Below are 23,419 nucleotides of genomic sequence, written 5' to 3' on the forward strand. Positions count from 1 at the left end.
ATGTCCCGATCATATGGCCATGGTATGCAACAAAAATCGGTCTGGTTTTTACATGTATGCAATGTTTATCCATAATGATATACTAATCAGCATCTGAAAGCTTAATTCAGCGTCTTTTCCCACCACAGTTCAAAATCAGATAACCTTACGCGGCGCCCACAATATGTTGTTTGATGGGATCATTTATTAGTTTTCCAAACAAAACACCATGTATATAACCAAATTTGAGGCTTAAACAGCTAAAGGTGATATCGTGCTAATGTAAACAGATGCTTTTGAGTCGGTCTCAACTTTAATTTCCCTCTTTTTTCCAAAATTATTCACTTTTATAGTATTTTTGAAAGCTTTTTCGGATATAAAGTGTATCTATTAATGACAAAATTGGTGGCGCTATTTAGTTACTGAAAATTACCCTTTCAAGCTTTTAATACAAATAATTCCTTTTATTGTTTGATAAAATATGTTTATAAATTTTCCTTGTTGCTTGTTTCACTATTCCAGCCTTTTTAATGGCGGTATTAATCACCTAACCCATGCAAATAAAGAAACAGGGGGGGCGGCCGTCGTCTGTAAAGAAATATGATTTAGGATGAATAGCGCCATCTATAGTTTGCATTTAGTTAATAATGAAGCCAATTCTATACATCAAACAGCTCTTATTCTCAATATCACAGATGTTATCTCTAAATTACCGCTGAATAGGTTCTTTGAGTATTCAATCTATTAAAATAAGACAATGTTTTCTCATTTGATTTGTGGCGAAATCTCTCAGAGTTCCTTAAGATTATGATGTACAGAGGAAAGACGAGCCACTCACTCACATTAGCAGATTTTTAACAAGAAATTACAATAGAAACATAACATGCCTATGCAGTTAAGCTAGAGAAAAATTCTGGATATACCTGCTTGTGCGGGGACTTGAACCCCAGACCTTCGGATTATGCATCGATGCTCTAAACACTTTTTTCTGTGTCTTATCTGCCAAGGCATGTTAGTTTCCATTTTAATTTCATGTTAATATGAGCTCGTGTGTGAGGTGTGCTTCTTCTTTCCTCTGTATTATACTGCGCCAAAAAGTATCCTTACACTTGGCAAGATCCTAAATTTAAAATCAAACCATATTTGGGTGAATTTATTTTTTGATAGATACGTTATCTAATCCCGCACATGATAACAGTAATGACACCACATTAAATCCAAGGTGACCTCAAGAAGTAAAGTTACAAGCATTTGATTAGACGAAGGTCCAGTTTTGAAAGTGACAAACTGTCATGTCCTATACAAGGCGAAAAAAATCCAACAAGCGCAACAAAGAGACAGTAGGCCCTACAGCTTCTTCAGTCAAGCTTTATTCAAAGCAGTAAGTTTTTAATCCGGTATTTTCTTCTATGTACTTTTCATAACTTTTATTTCATTTTCAGTTCTTAAATTTCAGTTTTCCTTTGTTTTAAACTTAAATTAAAGAAGGGCGCGCATAAATAAGCCACCCACCAATGTGTAACCAGATGTCTAGTCAGTGGATTTTTGAATAGGCCAGTTTGTCACTTTTAAAACTGGACCCTCGTCTAATCAAATGCTTGTAACTTTGGGTGTCATAATGTGCAGGATTAGATATTGCATCTATTAAAAAAGATAATTTACCCACATTTTGTTTAGTTTTCAAATCAGGATTTTTCCCCAAGTGTAAGGATACTTCTTGGCGCAGTATATTAAGAATTGCGGTTAAGCAGCCAGGGCTTTTTCAGAATGGGGGGCAAGGGGCAAGGCCAATTTCCAGGGGGAAGCAAACTTTGACGACAATGGTCAAAAATGGGCTAAAAATTACAAAAAAGGGCTCCAACAGGGAGGAAAGAGTGGGAAAGAGTTCTCAGAGGGGCAACTGCCCCCTTGGCTACACCACTGCGGTTAAGTATCATTAATTTAAATCTTGTGCGTTAGTTTGTAATTGAGTGTTTCTATGTTCCAATGCACGATGCGTTAGCCGCATCCCTTGTTCTTTATGATGACTAAAATTAGATTTCATTGCTTTTCACAGAAGTTACAGTGACTGGTGGCACCGCTACGGCAGGCACTGATTTTCCTAATTTCGATCCCTTCAGTTTTGCAGTCGGCAATACTGTGGCATGTGACCAAATCACGATTACTGACGATACCAACGATGAGGGATCCGAGACGTTCACGTTAGCGATATCAACAAATGTTGCTACACAAAATCCCGCTACTACTGTGGTAACTATTTCGGACGACGACGATGATGGTACGTATGCAGTTAGAACGCTGGACAACCGATTATTTTGATGTGCAAGGCTCACTCCGTCATTTAATGAGGCAATGCAAACGACCGAATTTGGTGTTGAAATGAGCAAAATTTTGAGTTACACCTTTTCAATGTAAAATTAATTTTCTTGGCCAAATGAAAAGCAATAACTTTCATTTTTCAGTAAATGTCAGGAAAAACTATAATGCTTGATACTGTATTGTTTTTTTCAAATCCTAGTGATAAACTTAGGCGTGAAATTCAGTCATTTAGTGTAAGATTTTCGATTTTGATAGGCTTCAACTCTGCCCGCGAGCCTTTTTTTTGGATCAACCTTTTAGCTTTTCAAAGTAATATAGTTCGCTAATGAAGGATTTTCCCAACTTTCTAACGTACATCACCGTGAGCGATATATCATAGTTTTGTCAGAATTTCCGTTTTGATTTCACCATTTTTACTGCTGGCTGAAAATGTTTCAAAATCAACGCGTGAAATCTGAGGCTAATACTAGCATTGTGGATTGATATCTCTGGGTGCCGTAGGAAGACCGGACTGGCTACAGTGTTGCCAGAACTTCAATATAGCAAAGAAATTCCCAGGCCTATAATAGCGCTCCTATGACACTGATCATGTTAAGCACGATGAGGATCTTTCATCACGTGAGTGATTAATTATTTGATTTCATCATCACCGTGATCATCGGACCAATGTGTTGAAATTTGCTACTCCTCAAAACAACTTTGACCAACATTTGGTAAAAAAAATCAACAATCTTACATGCAATTGAGCAATATTTTAAACAAAACTTTCATTTACAAAACATAAATATTACGCTGTATGTTTTATCAAGCAAACTGTTTGGAACACACTTCCAAATAACCTTCGTAACATCCCCAGACTTTCGTTATTTAAACGCCAGCTTAAAACCAATCTTTGTAAAATATAATGATTGTTTGTTAATTTCGTGCTTTACGCGCTTTGAGTTCCTCATCGGAAGAGATTGTGCCTTATAAGAACCATTCATTATCATTGTTAACTTAAACAGGTTTTTGTTTTTAAACAAAAACCTGTTCAAGCAATTGATTAAAAATTGCTTGTCTAAAAACATAATAAATTTGGATGTTAATACTTGACCTAGTGTTTCAATAAGGTGACTGGGTAGTGGGTACGGTGCCTTTTGTAATATTTAATATAAACTGGAGATACTGCCTTAAGTTTTCGTTGTACAGTTGCCGCATCTACAAATAATTAGCATGGCAGATACTCCTTGTATACTCTGAAGATTATTCATACTAGTAGAAGGCAGTATCTGATTCTGCGTTTTTACTTGGACGAACATCACCTGAAAAGGTTGCGGAGGGTTAATTGAATAGGTTGTATTGTACTCATCTACATATGGCAGCTATTGCATTTACCCACTTTGGGCATTGAGCAGTCGATATGCCCGGTCAATATGTTAATTACGTAGAGCAAAGTTGCTGTGAGCTTTGAATATTCATTAGCTGTCCCATTTGTTACCCCCTATATGTTCCATTCAGTCAATACTGACTGGACCCGGTTCATTAGCCTAGTCGACTCCGTTTATTCGTTTATTCAATCTATTTTATTATATTTCCAGTCGTGTTTATAACATCTAAAAAATCTAGATACTTAACATCTAAAATCGATAATATATTTCTACCAGACGTCAACCATATAATATCGTCATCAACTATTCGTTACAAGATAAAAAAGGAATTGAAACAGATTAGATAACGGATACTTGCTGCATGAAAAATATAAAACAGTTAATGTACTTCAAAGTCCAAACAGAAATTGATTGTTTTTCCCCGCCTTTTGTTTTATTACCTGACCATAGCTGATGAAACCTACTCTTGGGAAGATGATGATTACCAGGTGAGCGAATCTGCCGGGTCTGTGACCGTATGCATGATAAGGACGGGGAACAACAACCCTCAACGTACTATACGTAAGTTATGTAATATAGGCTAAGTATAAAATAATTTGTGACTGTACACGACGAATGAGCTGTAAATTCCTCTCCGGTCAATTGTGTTTTATTTCGTGTTTAGAAAATATATATCATAAGTTTTAAAATGGTATATCATTTGACTTCAAACGATATCCAGAAGCGGGGTTATGGTTTGTTGAACTTTGCTCCTTCAACAAAATGGTAGCTTTTTTGTTTCTACATGTGTCTCTTTTTCCACATTGCTGGTAATACTATCATGCAGTCATAATTGGCGGTCATTTCAAATCATCCCTAAGTCAACGAGGTTCAGGATTGTCCTCTCATTGTTAATTGTTGGTTTTACATACCTAGACAAAGTACAATGCTTTGTAACCGACCATTTGAACAGGATTATCTAAAGTAAAAAAAGACCAGAGCTATTATGAGAAAGGTTTTTAACACAAGTCAACACATACATAAATGACAGCCAGTGAAAAAATTTCACTGACTATCCAGGATTTGAACCTGGGACCTTCGGATCACCGGACCGATGCTCTACCAACTGAGCTAATAAGTCAGATGGAGAAGAGCAGTGATGTTATTATCTATAGGCCTTCAGTTCAATACCTGTTAAAAACCTTTCTCATATTTAATTTACCACAGGCCACATAGATTAAACTTTATTTCTCCGACCAGAGCTATTAAGAATTTTATAGACATCTAAGGTAGAAGCTTATTATCTTCTTCAACAATAAGATTTTTGATTGGTGTTTGACTCTCAAAATGAGATAGATGTCGCGCAAACTTGAGAAACCGATGAATACGACCTTCGTGTACATTTTACACTATAACTCAGAATACAATTTAGGACATTTACGGCTCATTCGTGCTGTACGGTCACATATAGTGACATTAGTAAAATCGTTAGGTTTCCGCTTTTACCACTACACCGAAAAGTAGACCGACGTTAAGAGTGGTAATTGACCTGTCTCATCTACATTTTGCATGTTTAAGGATACGAAAAGAAACGTAAAAACGTATAAAAGACGTATAAAGTTGTTCTCGCGTTGGATTTACCTTATACCGGTATTATTTTTGTGTGTTTTTTCACATTTTTAGAATCCGTTTGAAAATCTTTCGTTTATATCCTTTTACGCACCGTGTTAACGAGACCAAAAACGTGTTCATGTTTTTTTGGGTTTTTTTTTTTTTTCGTTTTTCAAATGTGTGCTCCGTAAAACCACGCCGGGTGATTGCTTTCTCCTTGTTTGTATTTTGCTATACAAACAGATCAAAGAAATAATAATGTCACCGTTTATCAGAACCAAATAAAAGTACTGATTAAATTTTAGAAACTTGTTTTGGGGGAACATTTTGGAGAATTGCATGAGAAAAAACTGATTTGTTAAATTATCGATATCTTGATTACGGCACTTTAATTTAGACATCTAAATACTATTATTTCTCAACTTTCTGCCATTCGCTATCCCATTTTATTTTCACTCCAAATTGAAAAAAAAATCGAGGTTTTTCGCCATCAGTGCGTCTAGAATTTCATAACCGACATGCGTGTTTAAGAGCCATTATAATCACATGATTGCATCAAATTATGATTAAATAGCCGCTTTTGAAATCGTGAACTTTGCGTAAGGTGATGCGTAGCCGAATGGCAGCGAGCGCTGGAATATGAATCGTTTATGTGCGTTCGAGTCCGTGTGGTTGATTTTTTTCTTTTTTCTTTCTTTCTTCCCTCTTTTCTTTCTTCCCTCTTTTTTCCTTTCTTTTTTCATTCTTTCTTTCTTTCTTTGATTGATTCGCTGACTGCAGTGATTGACTGTTTTTCACTTTATATAATTCAGAAATCTGTAGGCCTACTTGTTGAATATGTTTTCCCAAATTCGATTTACAAATAATTGTTTTGTTGATGATATTGTTGCACATTGTAACCAGGGGAATAATAGCAGCATTGATTTATTTCATCAAAGATATCAAGGCTAATTTAAAATCAACACATTTTCCAGACGGTGGCGTAGCTTCATGGTGGACAGAGGAAGTGCCCCAATCGATTTTAAAATTTAGAAAATCCTTATGAAAATTGCCACTCATGCTCCCCCGACTCATGAGCTAAGCCAAGTTTCATGTCTCACAGTGTCATCGCCCCGATATCTTCATGGCAGAAATCGCCATGGTAAGTTGAATCCACAGCCACGCATGGCCATTTTGTTCCGACCTCTGTGTTTATACGCCATGTGAGTGATCGCTCACATCAGAAAATCAGAATATTTCTGTCGGTTTTTCCAGTTCAAGACGCATTGGTTCTTTCTCAAGACGCTAGCTAACGACGATAATATCCGTTGAACATATATGTTCAAGTGCAAGGAACCAAATCTGGTTTCTTTATACGAAATCATTTACGGGAGATATTCATCATTTTGTACTCCGGTATCCAAAGATTTATCGTCTGAATATCAATCGTGCATAGCTCATTTACGTGTATCGATCCCGGGTATTCATTTCAGTGTCTCTGGCTGTATAATGTAATTATTAACCGGGCGATGTCGGTGTGTGTCTTCGAACAGCCTGGGGTTATCTTTTAAAACGCTTGAATCGTTTCGAATGTATCCACTCAATAAATAATTTATTTTGTGCTCGAACCTGGAACCTCGAAGTTGCATAGTGTCTTTCTTTCATCGTAGCACGATGTGTTTTCAAACACATTTCTTGTTTTGCTTATTTTTGTGACACCAAACAATGTAGACAACTTACTTGTGTAGATTCTTATATCCGCCACACAGAGCGCACACTTTGCCTATGCTGCTGAACTGTCCGTAGCGAAATGGTAGAGCAAAGCGTGTTCACTGAGTATAATCAAATGAGCGCCCAAACCAATTTGGGCGCTGCAATAGGTTTGTATTGTAGGTGAACCTCTGTTTTGTGTGCATGCGACAACTCACGCACACCCTTGGGATGGACTAGTACAAAAGGTACCTCTCGTTCGTATAGGCGCTTTTACGTGACTTTCGTTTCATCACTTATTGACAGTAGCCTGCCTATTATAACGTTAATACGCTGGTCAGGTCAGTTACCGATTTAATGGCGGAAGCCCTTTGTCTCGAACAAAAGGTACCTCTCGATGATTAGCGTGTCGGGAACTCCAATTGGCACAAAGGAACAATAGGCGTTACATAATCTATTTCTTCTCCTTCCTATATAAGCTCCTTGGTTCTACCCAACTTGAAGACTGTGCTCCTTTTGTGTACGCCATACTTAAAAGATTAATGCTAAACTAAATATAGGTGCATTCTTTTGAATTGTTACAGCGGTATCATATAGTAGCGGCTCCGCGAATAGCAACGACTACACCCAGGTCGGTTCTTGGACGTTTCCCGCCAATGACAATCGTGAATGCCGCTCCATTCCAATCAATAACGACAACACTTATGAGAACGATGAAACCTTCTACATTGATATCTCGACCACTGACAGCGCGGGTAATTCCATCACCCGCGTTACCCCTTACAGGACAAGTGTCACCATCGATGATAATGATGATGGTAAGTAAAATTCCTTTAAAAAGGAAATGGGCGTACCAAAGAAAAGTGCGCATGATGAAGGGTATTATAAATTGTTGACATCAGTAGTGGTAATAATAGTAGGAATGAGTGAACAGTGAAACAAATAAATAAGGAAGCATTTTAGTGAAGTATTTTACGATTTGGAAAGGTTAACAGTGTGAGTAAAAAGGGAAAAAGTACAGAGATTTATAATGCGCCATTTTCGTATATTTCAAACAATGGATCTCAAGGCTCTGTTGTGTGAAGCACATTGGGCCGGGATTGGGCAACAGATCCGATTTTTAAAACGCGGGATGAAAATCGGAGTCACGGGGGCAATTTTTTCCGTAGTTAACATTTGAATAGGAGAAACTTATGTAGGCAAGTTTCCTAACCCTACAGTTGTATACAGTTGCTTTAACGGGCGCCTTTATTCAAATGTTAACTTAACTACGGAAAAAATCGCTTCCCGTGGAGGACGATCATGGATCTGCCAACCAACGTTTGCACCGTATTTTTGTGGGACATGAGAGCACATAAAGTGCATTCTGAATATCCTGATATCAAATAATCTTAATTTGATTTGTTTTTGAAATTCGCGATATAATACACAATTTACGGCATATTACTTAAAATTGACATTTTTGATATTTAACAGTCCTCGAAGTATACTTTATAAATCTAATGATAATGTACTTAAAGTGTATGTAGCTGGAGAAAGCCTGTACATCATTTGAAATTGTTTACCTATTTCGTATAGAAAATATACATTAACCCTCAAAACACTTAAATATTTTAGGTCTTTAAATCAATTAATTCGTAAGTCAAAGTGTTGATACGTAGATCGCAATCCACTCGCTATCGCAAGTGGATTCGGATCTACGAATCGACACTTTCTCATGTAATCTCCTTAACAGATTCTTGCATCAACATCTCACGACGGTTCTTTTTTAATATTGCAGATATAACATACTATTGGAGTCAGTCAAGCGTCTCAGTGGCAGAGAGCACTGGAGCTGTCAGCCTATGCATGAGAAGATCAGCTACTGCCAATAACGTACAGAACGTTCGTAAGTAACAAGATTATGAATGTTTTGAGTCATCCAGTATAGTATAAAATAGACAATAAATATGAATCAAATGTTGACCTCACCAACGATTTCTAGTAACGTTGCGACCTGTTCACCGGGTCTTCATCAGACTGCGCGGAGACTTGACTGATGGTTTGGTCACGTGATCATGGTAATCGGCGAGGAAGTAGTACCCACTCAAAACTCTCTGGCCACTCAATTCAATGCCGACGACATCATAATCTAATCTTCGACAAGGAGGAGAGGTGTTTGAGAGGGGAGCGAAAGAAGCCATCCGGGAAAGAGCTGGGCAGCCAGCACTCAATAAGAAGGGGGGGGGGGTCTCCGTTTCCTGCTATCACACGCCTGGGACCCCACCGTGAAACTACTTCCTTGCCGATTACCATCACGTGACCAAACCATCAGTCAAGTCTCTGCGCAGTCTGGTGCTTTTCAATTCACTGTTATGCTTGCATGTACAGTGTGGCAGGATATTGTGCAGCCACTGTGACATCCCTTACAGACTTACAACGAATTCGTCATTTTCTCATGGTTAAATCTCATCGTGTGTTCAAAACACCTTTTTGCATAAAATTTATGATAAATTTTCCCCATAACCACATTGACCAGCATTTTTTTGGTATTGAAGACTAAAATAGACTTAAAAAGACTAGATTGCGTATGACGTCCTGTCAACTAGACCAAAAATGCCGTATTGCGCAGGTCAGCAACCAATCACGCCGTACCCTGATGATGTCAGACGCAAACTAGTCTTTTTAATTCGGTCTTTAATAAAGATTAGGGCTTGATTTTTAGCAGTGGTGCATCGAACACGATGTAAACCGTACCAATCTTACAACACAGCGCCTCGATGTTGTGACGTCATTTGGTGAATCGAACCAGAAAACGTTCCTAAAATTAATTGTAATTATTTCCTAATTTTTTGTATGCTTTAGGTATTCAGAAAAACCAACACAGGACAACTATCACAAAAAATGGGCACATCAGCCTTCATTCCAAATTTTCCAAGATCAACCAGCCGCTACCGGGTATCTTGTTATTTTTCGTCTAATAGGGTTGGACCTGACTAAGTGGTGTGATCGCTCACGTTACTGGCTATTTTGAAATAAGATTTGTAAAAGAATATTAATTATTATAATTATGAGAAAATCTTTCTTAAAAATTTTGTGTTCTTTCAGAGGTCAGCTATTCTAGCGGAACCGCCGTAAGTGGCGTCGACTTCAACAACGGTGGCAGTAACGTCTTCTCCTTCGCTTCCAATTCTGTTCAGGATTGTAACACTGTTACTATCATCAATGATGATGATGATGAAAATACGGAAAGCTTCACTGCCCAAATCCTGAGTTCTGGTAACATCAACGTTGGAACACCGAGTGTAACGACTGTGTCTATTACGGATGATGATGAAGGTGGGTTAGGACCGGGGGTTAGGAACAGGTGATAATGATGGTAATGGTGGTGACGATGATGATGCTGATAGTGGTGATGATAATGGTGGTGGTAGTGGTGATGATGATGATGATGATGATTATAATGATGATGCTGATGATGATAGTGGTGATGATGGTGATGATTGATGATGGTGGTGACGATGATGATCAGGGGCGTAGCCAGCTTTCTTGGTCAGGGGGGGGGCAAAATAAAATTTTGGGGGCACAGACGAAAAAAATTGCAGTTGCATCATACAATACATAGAGACTGTATGTCTTCGAGCTTCCCGAAAAGGGCCTTATTGGGATGATGTGCGCGCGTAGCGGGAAAAAAATGGTACTTTACACTATTTTCGCCCATTATCCGGCTAAAAAAGGGCTTTATTGTTACAATGTGCGCGCGTAGCGCGGAAAATTTTTGTATTTTGGCCCTGAATTTTGCTAGAAAAGGGGCTCCTTGCCCTTTTTCTTTTCCTTTGCCCTCCTGATTTTCTCTTTCATTTTTTTGTTTTAGGGCATTTTTTCTTTCATTTTTGTCAGGGGGGGGGCACCCTGCCCCCCCTGCCCCCCCCCCCCCCCCGCTGGCTACGCTACTGATGATGATGCTGATAGTGGTGATGATAATGGTGGTGGCGGTAGTGGTGATAGTGATGATGATGGTGATTATAATGATGATGCTGATAATGCATATCAAATTGTAAGCGCTCTTCTAGCAAAGTCATAGTTCATTGAATTTACAACCGTATGACAAAACAGGCGAAAATAGTAACTTTTTGCAAGATTTGCAATTTAAAGAGAATTGGCAATTGTTCATTGAAATGAAGCTATATGTACAATCTAAGTGTGCTCTTTCATTTAATGACATACAATTTGAAAAATATTGTAAGGAACACTTGTGGTTTTGACATTTAAAACCTACATTTGTGTTTGAATAGGTCGAATAGATTTCCACATTCGCGTTGCTATAAACATTGAACATGTTGAATTGCGTCATCTGTTTTTTTAGCGGGAAGTGTTAGCTTTCGTTTGATATAAAAACTTTTCGGGGTTTTGACAAAAACCAATCACAGATTTTCTGCTAGTCACCAGCCAGATATCACAAAGCTCTTATGATGCTATGCACTCAATCTTCTACACAGACTGTCTGGAGGCTAGACTCGCTGTGTACTCGGGTGTATCGAGGTGGAAACTGCGTAGATGCATTGATAAGACAATCGTTTTGCAGCCAAACCTTTTCATATGGTGGTGATGATGATGGTGCTGATAGTGATGATGATGATGATGGTGGTGGTGATGATGATGACGATGATGATGGTATGGTGTGGTGGCGGCGGCGGCAATAATGCCCGGGGGGGCACTCAAATTTTTTTTTGGTAGGGGTGTGCCACCGCCAGTTTTGAACTGATCGGACAGCCAAAAGGGGGGTCTAGGGAACTGATCGGCCGGTCAAAAAGGGGGGTCTTGGGAACTGATTGACCGACCAAAAGGGGGGTCTTGGGAACTGATCGGCCGCCAAAATCCGAAAAATCTCGGAAACTATACCCGCAGGCCAAACCAGGGTTCAATTTTGTTGCGTTTTTGCGCTGAGATTTTGAAGGAATCGATTTCACTTTGAATTGTGCATTAATGCAAAATAGGTCTGGTTTGGCCTATTACGATGGAAACCTCAACAAAGCAAAACAGCATTCAAATCAAAAATTACTAGACCCTGTAGACCTACAAAAGGCTACAATCTATGCTATTAGCCTACTGACAATTATAGCAGCAGCCCACCATAAAAACAAACCCACAAGAATTGTTTTCAGTGCCGAAAAGAAAAACATTTAGACAACATTGAACTGCCATGCGTAACATGAGATGATTGAGTGAAGTGTGCAGAATTTGACACCCATTCCACTCCCGATTTCACTAGACCAGTAGATCGTAAATTACCTTTTAATTCATTGTTTATGGAGAGCTGCAAGGATGTGTACATAATTATTTAAGGTACTTTTCCTCATATTTGGCAATTTTATTCCCAAAAGAGATCTCAAAATCATTTATTTCTAGCTAAATGTTCACCAGCTGGAGGCATCGCGCAGCAGTGCTGCAATGTTTATCAACAGTCAACCAGTGTTGCCACTATAAAAGGAGCCCAACATCCCGCCCAAAGTTCACTTTACAATGTGTTTCAATGGGGAAGAAATTAATGGAACATTCCCTTTGAAGTTTTTGGGCTCGCAAAAGTAGCTTTTGGGTCTGCTTTTGGGCTTGAAATAGTAGGACAGAAAACACGCCTCTCAAGATGCCGATGAGAGCGGAAATCGATGATCTGAGGGTCTATGGAACGGCTAGAAAAATTTTGAGGCTTCAGAGCGGGCAAACAATGAATTCAGAGGGTCTAAGGAACGGCCAGCGGCTCTGAAAAAGGGGGTCGTCGCCGCGGCACATACCCGTATAGCTGGGAAATGTGAGTGCCCCCCCGGGCAATAATGATGATGATGTGGTGGTGGCGATGATGATGATGTGGTGGTGGTGGCGATGATGATGACGATGATGATGATTATAATGAGGAAGATGATGATGACAATGACGTTGATGATAATGAAGATGATGATGATGATGATGATGATGATGATGATGATGATTTGAACAATCTTGGATGGAACAATACTGATGTTGACGGCAAAATTTAGTTATTACAACACCATTTAGAGAAAGCATTACTTGCTTGCTATGGTCAATTTAGGTCAATTCATTTAGGACGCTGGTATCAGTCTCATTTCACGTTACTACTCTCCAGGAGTTGTGAAAACCAAGACACGCCCATTTCTCGACTTTGTCTTCCCATGTTTTTTTTCTGTCGCCGCGTTTTCTCGCTCTTCTAAACTATTTGCAGTGCTAAGCTAGAAGATTGTGGTCACACCACATTAGCTTGCGTTTCTTAACAATGGTGAAAAGATCAATTGATATGATTATAGTGAAAGGCAGCACTGTTGAATTTTCATTTTAATTGTTTTTGTATTTTAGTATCATCATTATTTGATATCATTTTTGTTTCTCCTTTTGTTCTAGACAATGATGAAAATATCCAATGGAGCACGCCTTCCCATACCTTCGGCGAGGCATCAGGCACTGTGTCAGTCACAGTCACCAAGACTGGTGGTACTTCACGATCGACAACAGCAAGTAAGTTATTTCAGGGTCCCCAGTGCATGCACTGATTTTTGTAGGAATGTGCAGCAAAAACTTTTTGATAGGGCCTTGTTATTTGCCATTTCCCCACAAACTGAAATTCTCTCCCTCTCTCTCTCTCTCTCTCTGTCGATTTGATGCCAAGTGCGTTGCACCTTGCATTCCTTGGTTAGAAACCAGCTTCACGTCATTAGTCCAAGATGTTGGTGGACGTCCTCTTCCTCGTCGGCCTTCCATAGCCCCTTGCAAAATCAGTTTTTCTACACCTCCGTGTTTCCTGACAATATGGCCAAAGTAACTTGATCTTTCTCTCCATTATGCCGTTTCTGATGGTTAGACTTGTACCAATCTTGTCGAGGATCCAGGAATTTATTCTCCTGAAGTTTCCATGTCACTTGTAGAAGCCTCCTGTAAAACCACATCTCAAAAGCATCTACACTTTTCCTATCATTCTTGGTCATAGCCCAAGACTCGCATCCGTAAGTGGCAATGGAAAACACAGTTGCACGAAGTAGGCGTACCTTGAGGTCAATGGATAGGCCTCTGCTTTTCCATATGCTTGACATGTCCTGCACAGTTGTCCTTGCAATAGCCAGTCTTCTCTTAATTTCAGTTGTGCTGTCACCACTGTTGTTAATCATTGAACTCAGATATTCAAATTGCTTCACCTCCTCAATCTGCTGTCCATCTATCACAAACTCATCACTTTTCCGCTCTCTGTCTACAACCATTATTTTTGTCTTCTTTGTGGTCAGGAGAAGGTGTTTTTTCGCTGGCCTCTTTTTTAACTGAAATTAAAAGGGAGGCATCGAGGAGGTTTGGGCCTACACCACAACAACATTTTTGAAATGTTGTCGAAGTGTTTTAATAATATTTCGTCAATTCTTAAATAACATTATGTTAGATTGTTTTGCTTCAAGTTTTCAACTGGTGTTTCTGGAACGTTATAAAAACGTTTTATACCTTACCGACGATGAATCGTTTTCTGTAAAACGTTTTGTGTTTGCTGGGGAAATTAACAGAATCCCTGTATCATAGACTACAATTCTTAAGTATCAAAGGGTTTGAAGCAATGTTTCTTATGATTTTACTCCGCAAAGATGCCATCAAATTAGAACCAGTTACAGGTTGTTGATAATTACGTAATGAAGGTAATATTTTAGTACCTGCAGTGGCGGCGCTACGGGGGAATATTTTTCTTGCCCCCCACTTTTGAGGCAAAACCCCCAAAATCACGTAAATTTCCACTTTTTGCGGCAATTTTCCAATTTTGCCCACCCCTGAAATTCACTTTTTCATATTTCATATTTTATATTTCCAAGCACATGCTCTGCCAGCCAATGGCCCATATTTTTCAATTTGAACATAAACTTTCATTTATCATTGATTTTGTTACATATTTTTTTAATAACAAAGCCATTTAAAACCAGAACTCCAATGCTCGAGGCTTCTTTTGGCTCTCACCCAAAGACCCTATTTTAAAGAAAGGTCATAATTATGATATTCTCACTCGATGCCTTACCCCAATTTAGGTCCAAACGATCCGTCTATTACCCAATGATCCCATATTTTGCTCTCACCGAATGCCAAAAATCATGCTCTCACCCAATACCAATGACCCCATATTTTTCTCTCACCGAATGCTCCTTACTGTGAAAGTGTCAGCCCTACACCTATATCCATTTCAAATTGAAATGCCCCCAGCAAAGGTATATTAAAGTAATCTCATTATGATTTGGGTTTCTATTCTTCTCTCCACTTTAGCCGTAGCGGCATATTCTGGCTCAGCTACAGCCGGTAGTGATTTTAACCTTGCCACCACCTTCATCTCGATCCCTGCCGGGTCTTCCAGTGCCACGGTCTCTCTCACCATCATCAACGACGGGAATGACGAACCGAGCGAGTCATTTACCCTCGTTCTCTCTGGTGCTACAAACAATGTAGGGATCTCACAATCTACCGTTACTATAACCATCACAGATAATGATCCACCGGCAGCTGTTGCAGCAGCTGATGATGATGGTAATTATACCTTGTTCAAAACTTTTATAATACCATAATGTAGTTGGATATATTAAAAGACCTATGTATGATTGGCATCATTCCTACAGTTGGCACTTTCCTGCCGTTGAGAGTATGATCATCCATCACGTGATTATAAAATAACGAAAGCGAGGACAAGAAGGACATGATATCGATGGGTCGAACATGATGTAAACCATACCAAACTCTACATACAGCGCCTCCACCATGCTGTGACATCATTTGGTGAATGGAACCAAAAAACCTTCCTACAATTTCAGAATTGTAATATTTTAAATATATTTATGTGTAGATACTGAGAAAAACATACACAGAGCACAACTATTACCAAAAAAATAAATAAATGTGCACATCAGCCTTAATTCCAAGCTCCCCCCCCCCCCATGTTTTAACATGCAGCACTGGTTACCGGTATTATTTCTTCAGTCAAATAGGTTTGGACCTGGTTTGTTGGTTTGATCTCATTCATAGGCTATAGATTATAGGGAGTCTCTGGCAAGCATAACATTATGCCTTATATGTTAGAAAAATAATTATCAAGCACGAACCACGTGGTTTTATTTAAAACAAACTCGCATTGACCATATAAACGAATAAAAACAGTCCGCTCTCAACACGCGATATTCAAAATTCCCGCGCCGAAATTGTCTAAGTGCAATGACGTAATGGTTATTTGTGTTCAATTGTCGTCAGCCTTCATTGTATTACTGGGACGTCATTGCACTCGACAATTTCGGCGTCCGGGAAGTTTGAATATCGCGTGTTGAGAGACAGATGTTTTTATAAATAAATAAAACCACGTGATTCGTGCTTGATAATTATTTTTCTTACATATAAGGCATAATGTTTTGATTGCCGGAGACTTCCTTGAATAAAATTAAATAAATTACATGTTTTAGCACATTCAACTTTACTGTGTACCACTATTTTATCAAAAAATTGCTGAGTAATAAAGGTAAGCACACCCCAAAATCTAGTTCCTTAGGTTCCTTTGTCCCGTTGCCACACAGCGCTACCACAGCGGCGAATGAAGCCGAAAAGTGGCAGAGATCGGGCAACACTGACGAAGTAGATTTAGAGGATGTACTTGCATTCCTTTAGCAATAATTACATAAAATGAGGATACACTGGGAAATTTAACGCGTTGAAATATATGATTTGTTCAACTTCGTCCGTGTTTTATTTCATAGCGGGCAATTCAGGGTTTGATATATATAACGAACCAGCAACAAGTAACCTTGAGCAGACGACTCATTGGTTCGGCGAGCAGGGCGCTCTATCCTTATTTACCTCGTTGTGTTCACTCACCCCATCGACGACAGGAAAGTGCCAATTATAAAGATGGTCTATAGCCTACACCAAACCGGTCAACAGACGGAAACGAACGAATAGAAATACGTCCTGTATAAATAAGACGTAAGACGAATCGCGATATGCACAGCATTTATACGTGCCTGATTCAATGGTAGGCCTGCATGTACACATGAGCTCACATGCACGAGACGTGTCAGCCATCACTCGATCGGTAAACTCTGAATAAAACCGGAGATTTACAGATTTAATATAAAACAAATCTCAAAATATCAAGAGCTATCTTAAGAATCATTGAACAAACACTAGGCTTGTTTGTACTCATTTTAATGCATTTATCATGTCGATTCCAAATATGGTCGTGAGAACTTGCATCTTGGATTTTTGAATTAAAAAATAATTAAATTTGTCATCAAAATCAAGTATTTTGCTCTGGAAATGGCCACTTTAATAGATGCTTTCAAATTAGAGATTATAGGCTAATATTATATGTTATTATTTTAACCCCTGGACACTATGCCTACTGGTCATCTAACAGCATTTCTGATTGGTTGATAACTTGAAATGCTCAATTTAATTGCCAATAATGACATGGCTTTAAACTATGGTCAAACTTGCATTTTGCAGATGATCTTATTAATACACTCCTTGATTGGTTCAAAAATTGGACACAATGGGGTTAATCCGAACTCAATGTTTTCGTGTTTGTGTACTGATGGGCTTTAAGGCGAGCGGGATGACAGGGCCATATTTTTTTACCAGTTTTAGACGTTTAACTAAAAAACCGCAGTGTACTTTTTAATAATTAACATTGATCTTAAAGGAACGAGTCAAGGAAGTCACAAATCGCTTTTATATTTCCATAGGGCTTGTGGATCTTGAGTTCTGGCCAATATTAGGCCCCTATATCAGAACGAAAGCGTATTTCCCTCCCTGAGAAAAATCATGCACATGGAGTTGAAATGACACCCCTTATATCAGGCCTTTATCAAATCCCCTTGTTTGTCAGCTTTTTTGTCTCAATATTTGAGTAGGTCTACAAGTATCGCTAGGTCATACTCCCCCTCAGACTCGCCTTAAATGTCAAAGTGAATAAGCCCAATTCGCATTGTAATTTCTCATAACTGAGATTAGTTTTGAGACACTTTGACCTCTGATTATCGGGGAAGTTGTTGTAATTATTCGTTCGTTGATGTAGGCCTATTATTGTGATTAATGTACATGTAATATTGTTATCATTAAGGGGGTACACCCATGTGGTAAATTTGTGACTATTTTTGAAAAAAAAAAAAAAAATGATTACACACTGGTAACAAAAGTTATGTATATTATTGGGGCAAGGAATCCAATTACTGCACTGAAATTTCAGTGACTCAAGACAAGCGGTTCAGTATATATGATAGGAAACGAGGTACATCCTAGCGGTACCATATTTCTGATCATAAATAACAAACCGCTTGTCTTGGGTCACTGAAATTCCAGTGTACATGTAGTAATTGGATTCCTTGCCCTATAATATACATAACTTTTGTTACCAGTGTGTTATTAGTTTTGAGAAAAATGCAAAATAGATTATTAATTTATCGAGGGTGTAGTATACTACACCCTCGATAAATTTTAAAATTCAAAAACGCCTATTTGCACAAAATGATGCCCAAAATCGGAAATAGACCAAAATATAAAAAAATGAGAAAACCGTTTCTTGAGTCGATCATGCTTTTTACGATGATCATATTTGCTTACCTATAGATGCTGTATTTATTGAGCTATCGTGTACCTAAATCGTCATTTTACCGAGAAAATGAACATTGAAATAATGGCCGTTGAAGTTTAAAGTGGTCACATTTTGCACTTTCATCGAATCTCACAGGAGAATGCGACAGTTTTCGTTTTTGTAACTTATATTACGTGAACATCGGGTAAATCCACAGCCCCTTGAGAAGTTTGAGCGAAATCCATTCATAACTTGATATTTAAATCGGGGGAAAGAACTTGCAAAAACCCACATAGTATCAGCTAAAACGGAGCCATTTGACCACTAGGTTTTTGTGAAATCAGTGCTTCCGTGGTGTTTCCATAAGATGCGCCGCGCATGCAGATAAGCGTCGCGTATGCGTCGCGTATTTGTGCGTTAACAAATTGCGCGATACGCAACGCGATGAGTTGTTGCGCGCGTGTACCTTGCTGGTACAACAAAGATTTTCTTTCCTTTTCAATTTCAAACACGAGTGGAATAGTGAAATAAAATCCTTAAAATATTGCAGTTGGAGTTTATAAATCTGGATTTTCATTCCTTGTATTTATAAATAACATAACAAGGTACAAACATATCATAAAAACTCAATTTTGAGAAAGAAACAATGGCTAGAGTACACAGCCGCGTTAACAATATTTTTAAATAAATAATTTATGAAACAATCAAGTTATTTTAAACAATTTTTGTTCTAGTAAAACATTTAAATAATATTTTGTATGCACAAAAACAATTTTCCCGATAGGTCAGAGGACAAAGTGTCTTAAAACTGCAAATCCGTCCCACAATGCATAGGATATTTCAATGCCAATCACATTTTTCTATCCATAGGTTTGACTGGCGGAGAAATAGCAGGAATCGTCGTCGGATCGCTTATAGGGATCATTCTGATTGCTGGCATCATTATACTCTTCCCCTGTCTGCTCATGCCGGGCGGTAACATGTGTGCCGGTTTATTTAACCGAGCCCCAGCACCCGCACCAGTGACTTACCAAGGCGGGTACAACCCCGGGTACAACCCCGGGTATATATAACCTATTAGTTAAAGCAAAGAGTCTAGTTAAAAAGTTGGTAAACAAAAATGGTAACATGCGTTAGGTGTAAAGTTTGTAGATATTTATCTTTCACTTTTGAGCCACTTGATTGGCTGTGAAGCGGAAGAATGCGGCCACTCAAACTCAAGGCTGACATTCTTCACCATATCGACGTGGGTCTATATTTTGGACCCTTCTCATCGTGCATCGGAGTTCCTCCTACTCTTCCCTAAGTATGTGATATCTAAGATATTGGAAATGGCGCGAATAGTCTGAGTAATTGATAAGCGCCAATGAATCAATCCTCGTCCCCCCAACTCAACACAAAAGTTGACAACCATGAAAGGCCCCCTTTTGCAATGATTTTTCATCAAAGTTACCCCCTTTTTTCATGCAAAATCGAGGACAAAATTTGGCCAAAACAACTTCTTTTTTGTATTTTTTAATGACCAGAATTTCAAACACCCCTTTTCAATGATTAGAATTTCAAACACCCCTTATCAACGACACTAAATATTGACATACAATTTCTGGATTTTCTCAAGTACCCCTTTTATCCAAATTTTGCTGACAGTGCAAATTAAATACCCCTATTTTGCTGATTACTGTCAAATTTCACGGACAGAGCAAATTCAATACCCTATTCTGCCAATTTCGCGGCCCTTGCTACTGGTAAAAAAAAATAACCCCTTTTCTGCGCAATTTGGTAACTCTCATGGTTGTCAACTTTTGTGTTGAGTTGGGGCCGGGGAATCAACATGATCAAGCGCACATAACCCAACCCGTCAGTTGTGGTGACATTATCCAATCGTATGTATAATATATACTCCATCACGATAGTGTGTGATAGGAAAGGAAATGAAACAATTTGATTTGCCATTTTGCTTACCATACTTTGCTTGTCATACTTTTGCTTGCCATACTTTTGCTTTTGCTTGCCATATAGGATATGCACAAAAATATACATAATTTGAAATATTAAAAATAGGTTCTAAATATTATGATGTAATTAAAAAGTAAGGGACGGGGATGTGGGAGTTTTGACAACAAAAAAATCAACAACAAATTCTGCTCTCCACCCCCACTGGGTTGAAACTTTATACACACCCCTATGGATAACATGACCTTAATCTCTCAAGCAGGCGGTGTAAATTTCAAATGGAGTCACGCTTTCAGATAACCCCATTTGAAATTCACACTCCCTGTGTGAACGATTAAAATCATGTTTTCCATAGGGGTGTATGGATTTCAAACGGAATAGCCCAGTCCTTGGTCTTTTTGGTCAGAGGCAAAAAGCTACATCTTTATTTCAAAATACGACATTTCTTTTACATGGACATTTTTATAATATTTTTTTCTACGGTGAAGGTATAAATATAAATGTATATAGCACTTATTTTTTTAACTTAACTTTTGTATCCTAAAACAAACTAAGCCCCACGGAATCTCAAATTCATTGTCGTAAACTTTATTTATTACGAGATCACCAACACAATTGACTATACCAAGCTTTAAAGCCATAATGTACGATCTTTTAAAATGATTTGATTAATGATTTTCAAACCTGATTTGTTTGGCATAATTGTTAATGTTTACATAATGTCCCAACCTACACATAATTGTAGTCAGCCAATGTTATTGTTCTTGTAGGGTAACTATTAAAATGAAAGTAATTTTTGACAGTTATTGATATTAGTTCATCATTTGTGGTAAAGAATAAACAAAATTGACAGAAATATAGGCCTACATTATCATGATTATGGCTTTATGTAAACACGTGCATTGGTAATATTTCAAACTTCACTTTAGAAACTTCAAAATTGTTCATTAAAACATGTTACTAATTCTGTAGCTGTTAACAATAATAATGTATTATATAGGTGGTGATTTTGCAAAATGAATGGAAAAGTTTATAAAAATTAAATTTACTGTTTGAAATAATTTTGAGCATGAAGGAAATGTAACTAAATATGAAAATATGTAATATTTTGTATCATCTATCAAGAATCCATGTATTAAACATGTTAAACACAGTACTAAAGTATATGCAATATGACTGTATTTGAATATAGATATCTAGGTAGGATTGAAATGAGCTATAGAGTTCTGAATAGGCGGCCCGCGGGCCAGATACGACCCGCTGACCAATTTATTTTGTGGTTGGCCCTTGAGCAGCTGTCCAATGTACGATAGACATAGTATCTATAGAACAATAAGGGGTTCTTGACCATCAAACACAAATCTGTAAAATGATTTTGACCCTGCGTGGCTCGCGAGCAAATATGATGGAAAACCCCTGCATTTACAGTACTGAAACAATAGCAATATTATTACTTAAAAAGAAAGTGTAGCGTAGACCATTTATATTTGACTTATATGTAAATATGGGATCTATATGTATCTATAATCTATTATACTTTTATAATTGAATATTTCTTCACTCTTTGAATTCAGTTCGTTCTGTAGCCATGGTAGGTGTTAAAATGCGTTGCGTGACTTGCGTAAAGGTCCGTTCATACTACGCCGCAATTGTGGTGCGGTGCGTTGCCGATGTATCCACAGACAAACATGGATTACTTTTTGCAACTCAACGCGACTCGTCGCATTTCCAAGTTAAAATGTATTTAACTTTTATTGCGATATCGCAATTCAGTATGCAGTACGATGCAGTGCGGCAACGCACCGCATCGCACCGCAATTGCGACGTAGTATTAATGGACCTTAAGAAGAGTAACGCACCCGATGGTAAAAGTTCCGGACAACGTACCAAAAAATGCTGTCCACTCCTTTGGCGCCAAAGTATGAATTTTACCTTCTTGACGTGCCAAATTTTTAAAAATTGTATGCATTTGAAAGTTTTTGTAGTCTTTTCATGATATTTTATCGCATAACATCGAAGGGCGCTTTGAAAAATTATTTGCCAAACTTTACGCAACCTCCTGCATGGTGGATGGGCCTGCAATGGCTACTGGTAACCGAAGTGCTTCTGCCTGCTTTAAGGTGGTGACGTACGCACATTGACGCATTTGCTACGCACAGATGGCAATATTATTTGTACTTGCGTTTAATGAATCAGTGCTTGAGATTGAGACCCTATACGCGAATGCCTTGAACGTGGAAGCGAAAATAGCATCTTAAAATACTATATTACAAAGTAATGACTAAGGATATAATGTTTATTTTATATATATTTATCTTTTATAAATGTATTTTTCTGTATACTTTACAAAAATACAATTATTCATATCATATCTGTAAAGATGTTTATTTTTCTACCTTACATATTATAAGTAATAGAGTAAGCTTTTATTTTTCTTCTTGTAGGGAATCCAAATATTGTTTTGGATTGTTTTTGGAACAGATGTTTTTAATTTTCTCCGTTTCCCACTTTCAGAAAAACTGCATGTCAAAAGACTATGTATATCTATGATAACATAATAAAAGCTACATAGTATATGAATGAATTAGTCAAATAAACTGGTTGAGGACAAAAATGACATTGTATTTGTTTTGTTTATTTTGTTGTTAATATTGGGCTATTCTAGTTGCAATCCATACACATGAGCTTGATCTCCCACACAGGGGGTGTAGATTTCAAATGGATCCACCTATTGAGGTAACTCCATTGCAAATTCACACGCACTGTCTTCCGTAGGGAGTGTATGGATTTCAACAGGAATAGCCCATGAGAGGATAAATTAGTTTTGTTAGATAATTATGATATTCAATAATAATAACAACAACGACAATATACGAGGGTCATTCAAAAAGTTCTTAACAAAATATACGAGGGTCATTCAAAAAGTTCTACCTCCATCACC

The 23,419-nt window shown here is 38.1% G+C and overlaps 1 protein-coding gene and 1 non-coding gene across 2 annotated transcripts; one reads left to right on the forward strand and one right to left on the reverse strand.

Annotated features, from left to right (window-relative positions):
• LOC140141703 (uncharacterized) lies at positions 1–23,095 on the forward strand. The gene is made up of 9 exons (XM_072163616.1): positions 1–22; positions 2,036–2,257; positions 4,116–4,226; positions 7,529–7,762; positions 8,725–8,832; positions 10,032–10,262; positions 13,338–13,451; positions 15,222–15,479; positions 19,396–23,095. The coding sequence occupies exons 1-9, from the start codon at positions 1–3 to the stop codon at positions 19,596–19,598; spliced, it is 1,503 nt and encodes a 500-aa protein (XP_072019717.1). The 3' UTR covers positions 19,599–23,095.
• Trnat-ggu (transfer RNA threonine (anticodon GGU)) lies at positions 4,713–4,786 on the reverse strand. The gene has a single exon. It is a non-coding gene; the product is annotated as a tRNA-Thr (tRNA).
• Positions 23,096–23,419: the final 324 nt, after the last annotated feature.

Source organism: Amphiura filiformis, chromosome 2 (assembly GCF_039555335.1).
Source record: "Amphiura filiformis chromosome 2, Afil_fr2py, whole genome shotgun sequence".
NCBI classification, from domain to species: Eukaryota; Metazoa; Echinodermata; class Ophiuroidea; order Amphilepidida; family Amphiuridae; genus Amphiura; species Amphiura filiformis.

Excerpts from the sequence above, each read along its gene's own strand:
- LOC140141703 (XM_072163616.1), top strand. The coding sequence starts at position 1 with ATGTCCCGATCATATGGCCATG. Across the intron at positions 2,258-4,115 it reads TTCGGACGACGACGATGATG|CTGATGAAACCTACTCTTGG; the intron begins GTACGTATGCAG and ends ACCTGACCATAG. Across the intron at positions 13,452-15,221 it reads TTCACGATCGACAACAGCAA|CCGTAGCGGCATATTCTGGC; the intron begins GTAAGTTATTTC and ends TCTCCACTTTAG.